Source organism: Empidonax traillii, unplaced genomic scaffold, assembly GCF_003031625.1.
Source record: "Empidonax traillii isolate 1590-97213 ecotype Southwest subspecies unplaced genomic scaffold, ASM303162v1 scaffold242:size1152717, whole genome shotgun sequence".
Lineage (NCBI taxonomy): Eukaryota > Metazoa > Chordata > Aves > Passeriformes > Tyrannidae > Empidonax > Empidonax traillii.
The window spans coordinates 844,128-850,106 of NW_020955435.1; the positions used below are offsets into that span (position 1 = coordinate 844,128).

Sequence of the window (5,979 nt, forward strand, 5' to 3'; positions counted from 1 at the left end):
GCTGGAGGGACAGGACAGGGAGGAATGGCTTCCACTGGCAGAGGGCAGGGTTAGATGGGATATTGGGAAGGAATTCTTCCCTATGAGGGTGGGGAGACCCTGGCACAGGTTTTCCAGAGAAGCTGTGGCTACCCCATCCCTGGAAGTGTCCAAGGCCAGGTTGGACAGGGCTTGGAGCAACCTGGGCTAGTGGAAGGTGTCCCTGCCCATGGCAGGGGTGGAATGAGATGAACTTTATTGTCCCTTCCAACCCAAACCGTCCTGTGATTCTATGATTTCCCCCAGTCCCCATTTCCCCACGCCTTCCCCTTCCCCACCCACCCCCTCCTTTTGATCCTTGCCATAAGCATTCCCCACTGCCCTGCATTCCCCTGCTCTCCCTCAGAATCCCATGATAAATTTTCCCCTTACTATGAGATATTCTCTGCATAACCCAAAATAAACCCATTTTCCTCTTATCACAAAAAGTTTCTGGTTGAATGTCCTCATGGTCACGCCAGAGAGACTTGTCCACCAGTGCCTCCAGAGCTCAGGTCTTGGCTGCTCCTCCTCGTTGGCATTTGTGTGTTTAATTTAGAAATTTTTCTGTCTTTGTGGGTTTTCTCTTGTGCTGAAGAGCAGGTAAGCAGAGTCCTCCCAAACATTCTGGCCCAGGCACAGCCCCAGGTGAGGAGAGGGAGGACCAGCAGAGGGGCCATAGAGGCTCCAAGGATGGCTGGATGAGGGGGCTACAAGGTGTTGTGGGGGCACCAGACCCCAGAGAGGTTTGGGGCATCTGAGTGCCACCAGTGGGGATATGATGGAGCTGAATTCTTCTTATCTAGGGCAGGTGACATCACAGGGGCAGTGGGGGCGTTGTTTGGGCTTGGGGAGCTGGAGTTGGCCACAAGGGAGGCTACAGCCCTGGGACAGGGCTTTGAGTGAGGGGTGCCCCAAAACCTGGCTGGGCAAAGGCACAGTGGGATAATGTTCCACAGGGCAGCCTGGGCTGGGGACACCGAGAGAGCCCCTCACTTGGGGGACCTGTGAGCCTTCCCTTGGTGCTCCTAGCGGGAAGCACGGGTGGGAAGGCTCCAACATCTCACCCTGTGGCAGGGCCTGGCCCTGAGCAGGCAGAGGATCCCTGCCAGGCCCAGCAGGGCCAGGGCCACGCAGAGCGGGGCGACCACGGCGGCGCGGTGACACCGCAGCACCGACACCGGCACGGCCGCCACCCGCCAGCCCTGGTAGCCCGGCGGGGACTGGCACGTGTAGTCCTGGGGCCAGCCCTGCCCCAGGTGCCCCTTGGCTGCCAGTGCCTGTAGTCCCCCAGCCCCGGAGCACGAGCAGTTGTAGGGGTTGTTGGCTGCAGTCACGTCCCGCAGGCGCCCCAGGAGCGTCACCTCATCCCACGGCAGCTCCGAGATGGAGTTGTTGTCCAGGTGGAGGGTGTCCAGCAGGGGGTAATTCCTGATGGAGGGGACAGCCTGCAGCAGGTTTTGGCTCAGGAAGAGCTTCTTCAGGGAGCTGAGGGAGATGTCCATGGCATGGAGGTGGTTGTGGCTCAGGTCCAGCACCTCTAGGTTGGGAGGCAGAGGTGTCAGCACTTCCTCCAAGCCAGTGTGGGACAGGTTGAAGATCCGGAGGGATGCTGGCCACTGGCAGGAGGAGGATGGGTCTGCCATGAGCTTGTTCTGGCTGAGATTGAGGTTCTGGAGCCCCTGCAGCAGCTCCACTCCTTCACACACACTGTGGTAGGACGTCAGGTTATTGTGCTGCAAACTCAGCACCCGGAGCTGAGGGAAAGCTCCCTGACAGAAGGCAGGTGTCAGGCTCCCATCCCCGAGGCTGTTTTGTGCCAGGTCCAGGGTGTGCAGAGCTCTGAACACCTTTCCAATGGCACAGGGCAGGCTGGTGACATGGGAGCTGGTGACAGCCAGCTCCTGCAGGGTCTCCAGCCACGTGCTCAGGCTGGAGAAGGCCTGTTCATTGCCCATCAGCGGGGCAGATGTCACGTTGTTGAAGCTCAGGGACAATATGGGCAAGCTCTGGCCATCCATTTCATGCCAGTCACCTGAGCCCTGGAAAACACAGCTGTCAAACACCAGCTCCTTCACGTGGGTGTAGGAGAAGAACCTCAACACACGGGCCAGGAGGATCTCAGGCACCAGCACATCAGCAATAATTACTTTCTCGATGATAAGGGAGCCCAGCATCTCAATGGCAGAGCTGTCCAGCTTCCTGATGGGGAAGTCTATGTATTTCTCCAGGTCTCCCCCCCGAAACTCCACCACAGTGGCTGCGAGGCACTGGATGATGCTGTCCACGGTCTCCTCGGACAGGTTGTAGCACACACAGCGCTCCTGAGTGCGCTTGAAGTAACACCTGTTTCTTCTGCCCTCTGCCCCCAGCAGCCCCAGCCCCAGGAGGAGCAGAACAGCCACACTCATGGTGAACAACCTGAAAATGAGGGGAAACGATGAACAGCAGCTAAAGGGACATGCTGGACTCCCATCCTGGCTTGGGAAAGTTCTGCCCTGCAGAGCCATCCCTTGGGGACATGGCACTGTCCTCGTTGCTCCTGCACACCCCACCTGGCTACCAAGGGCTACCTGAGTGGCTACATGACTCAGGGCAAAGCTCAGACCGGCAGCCAACACCCAGGAGCTGCACCTGTGCCACCCTCTCTGTGCCAGGGAGCCGGTGGCACTGCTCCCATCCCACCCAAAAAGCAGGGTGGCTCCTGAAGCTCTGCACTGTCCTGCCCGGGCTGCCTTGCTGCAGGCTCCCGCCCCTAAGAGACCAGGAAATGCCATGGAATGGGGAGAAACTAGAAATGCCGAGTTAGGGACAGGGAAGCCAGATGTGTCAGTCTGACCACAGGAGGGGAGAGCCCCAGCTCTGTTTGTTCCTCTCTAATCTGGGGCAGGAAATTGCAACAGAGGGCTTCGTGTTTTCTCTCTTCTCACCCAGTGATTTGATTCACCAGCCCCCAAAAGGGGTGATGGAAAATGACCTCTGAGGGTCCCTACAGGTCCCTGTCAGCACCAGGCACTGCTGACGGGACAGTCTAGTCACCACATGGCAAAAAAAGCAGCAAGCAAAGATTAAAGGCTCCTGAAAATGTGCTGGCTCAGCTGAGTAGTGGTGGGGGGTCTTTAGGGGTCCCCAGGTACAGCCTCCTGCTTCGAGCAGGTCTGTGGCCGGCACCAGCCCTCATCAGCCACAGCTTTTTTTTGGCCACATCCCAAAACCCTCCGAGGATGGATCTCTCCCTACCCCTCTGTGTCGCGGGACTGCACCACCCTCCTGGGGAGAAACTCTCCTCCAGCACCTGCACCAAGCCCCCCTCACGCTGGGAGACAGCGGGATCAGGGGTGGGTTTGTCCAGACTCACCAGCCGGCTCAGAAACGCTTCCTTCCCTCACGGCTGCTTCCTCTAACCTCTGCCAAATCCAAGGCTGAGGTGCCAAAGACTTCAAGTTCTCAACTCTCTCCGGCACCTGATCCTCCCCTGCCTCGGGCCGGGTGAGCCCCCGGTGCCCGCGGGGGTGTTCCAGCGCCGATGGCGCTCCCGCAGCCGATCCACGCGGTCGGGACTGACGGACACCTCGGGGCCGGCTCCCGGGCACTGCCCCTGCTCCCCCGGCGTGACTTCCTGACGGGACAGCGCCGGCTGTGCCACGGGAAGCCACGCGCCGTGCAGGAGCCGCCCAAGTCACTTCTGCTTCGCTGCCCCGCGGCCGCGGGCTGGGCAGGGCTGTGGTCCGGGTGCCAGCGCTGCTCGCTTTCCTAGGAAGGGTGACAGAGCCCAGTGTGGTCGGGATTCACCAAAGGCAGCCTCAGGAACAGCCCTTTCCTTCCAGATGCTCTGGGATCGCTGTGCCTCAAAGCCCCCTGGCAATGAAGAAGGGTACAGGACTGTCATACCTGGCATCCAGACCATCCCCAGGGTTGTTCCACGTAGGATGGGGATGGGACCAGCCCAACGCTGCACGGGACATTCCCTCACCCAAGGCAAGCTGGCAGCTTGGCCAGAGAACTCGTATCACTTGCCTCGTGCTCCTCTGACAGCTGGTGACTGTGCCTGCTCCGAGGGGTTAAGAGTGCAGACCACCAGGCACTTGGAAAGGTCCAGAAGATGTGGTACTCAGTGCTCTGGTCTGGTTGAGAAGGTGGCGATCAGTCAAAGGTTGGACTCAATGCTCTTGGAGGTCTTTGCCAACCTCAGTTATTCTTGGATTCTGTGATCTCGCAGGATTTTTTTTCTTTCCCAGGGGTTTCTCTGCCTGTGTTGGATTCAGAAACAGCTTCAGGAAGGCAACAAAATTGCATGGCTGGACAATGCAGTTCCCAGTTTGTTGTTGTCAGTGTGGTATCACACATTAGTGCCACAACAGTTGGGGTTGGAGCTGCCTGTCCCACGGTCTCTGGCACTCTTGTGCAGAGGGGATCAGCAATTCCATGATTCCTCTTCTCTGTCCTTGGGATACATGAAGCTTCTCAGCACAGGAAGGATGTGGAGCTGCTGGAATGAGTCCAGAGGAGGCCCCAGAGATGGTCCAAGGGCTGCAGCTCCTCTGCTCTGCAGCCAGGATGGGACAGCTGCGGGGGTTCACCTGGAGGAGAGAAGGCTCCAGGGAGACCTGAGAGCCCCTTCCAGGGCCTAAAGAGGCTCCAGGAGAGCTGGAGAGGGACTGGGGACAAGGAATGGAGGGATAGGACACAGGGAATGGCTTCCCACTGCCAGAGGGCAGGGATAGATGGGATATTGGGAAGAAATTCTTCCCTGTGAGGGTGACACAGATTGCCCAGAGAAGCTGTGGCTGCCCCATCCCTGGAAGTGTCCAAGGCCAGGTTGGAGCAACCTGGACTAGTGGAAGGTGCCCTTGCCCATGGCAGGGGGTGGAATGAGATGAGCTTTAATGTCTCTTCCATCCCAAACCATTGTATTATTCCATCAAACTGTTGCCGTGTGTACTGTGGAAAAATCACCGCTGCCCTCTGAGCTCCCGCCACTGCCCCTTTTGGCAGCTCTGGCAGCTCTGGCCGGGGCTGGTACCTTTAATTTCCACCAGCTGCGAATTCCGCCAACGCCTTCCTAAGGAAGCACGAGTTCCTCTGCTCCACCGCAGTGGAAGATCCCGGGGCCCCGAGACGCGTTGGTTGGCATTTCTGGTCAATCTTTGGGCTTTTTTTGGCCTCAGCACAGGCATCTCATCCAGCTCCGGCGATGCGCAGCTCTCCGTGCCCGGGGCGGGCTGGGAGGGGCCGAGTTCGGCATCTCCCCGCCCCGGGACCGCCCCGAGAACGGCCTTTTCCTCCTGCTCCTCCTCCTGCTCCTCCTCCTGCTCCTCGTTCCCGATGTGGGGCCGGCGGCGGGGCCGGCGCGGGGCCGGCCGCGGGGCGGAGGAGCTGCGGGCCCGGCGGCGGGAGCGAGAGGCAGGTCAGGGAGGGTTTGTGGGTCCCCTCGTGGGTGGGAGGGACCCCCCCCAGGCTCAGCCTTGTCGCCTTGAACCCCCCCGGCCCCGTCCGGCCGCGCATCCTGCGATGCGCGCAGTGATGGCACCGGTGGGTCCTGCCCGCTCGGGGGAAGCGTTTTACAGCTTAAAAATTGAAATCCTCCAAGAATTCCCCATTCTTCAGCCATCTCCCTGCGATTTGGGTTTTCCAAGATCCCGCCCGTGTCTCAGGAGGGATAAAAGGAGGCTCAGGAGGGACCTTCTCGCTGTCTACAACTCCCTGACGGGAGGGTGGAACCAAACGGGGGTCTGGTCCCAGGGAACGAGCGACAGGACAAGAGAAAACGGCCTCAAATTGTACCAGGGGGTGTTCAGCTTGGATATTAGGGAAAGTTTCATCACCAAAAGGGTGGTCAAGCACTGGAAGGGGCTGCCCAGGGCAGTGGTGGACTCACCATTCCTGGACTTGTTCTCAAAAAACAAGTAGATGTGGCACTTGGGGACACGGCTCGGTGGGCCTGGTGGCATTCAGCTGAAG

At 59.3% G+C, this 5,979-nt stretch overlaps 2 protein-coding genes across 3 annotated transcripts in view; one reads left to right on the forward strand and one right to left on the reverse strand.

The window, feature by feature from the left end:
* The window catches only part of CD14 (CD14 molecule), a 7,684-nt gene extending 4,115 nt beyond the window's left edge, over positions 1-3,569 (reverse strand). Inside the window, exons 1-2 of the mRNA XM_027888649.1 lie at positions 3,377-3,569; positions 1,099-2,439 (exon numbers count right to left, since the gene is read on the reverse strand). Of these exons, the coding sequence (XP_027744450.1) occupies positions 1,099-2,429 (1,331 nt within the window). The 5' untranslated portion in view covers positions 2,430-2,439; positions 3,377-3,569. The remainder of the gene's footprint in view (positions 1-1,098; positions 2,440-3,376) is intronic.
* A 1,759-nt stretch (positions 3,570-5,328) lies between these two features.
* TMCO6 (transmembrane and coiled-coil domains 6) overlaps positions 5,329-5,979 on the forward strand; it is an 8,785-nt gene continuing 8,134 nt past the window's right edge. Inside the window, exon 1 of one of the 2 annotated variants that reach the window (XM_027888618.1) lies at positions 5,329-5,425. In XM_027888618.1, coding sequence (XP_027744419.1) covers positions 5,344-5,425 — 82 coding nt within the window. In that variant the 5' untranslated portion in view covers positions 5,329-5,343. The remainder of the gene's footprint in view (positions 5,426-5,979) is intronic. The other variant, XM_027888617.1, reaches the window with a different exon arrangement.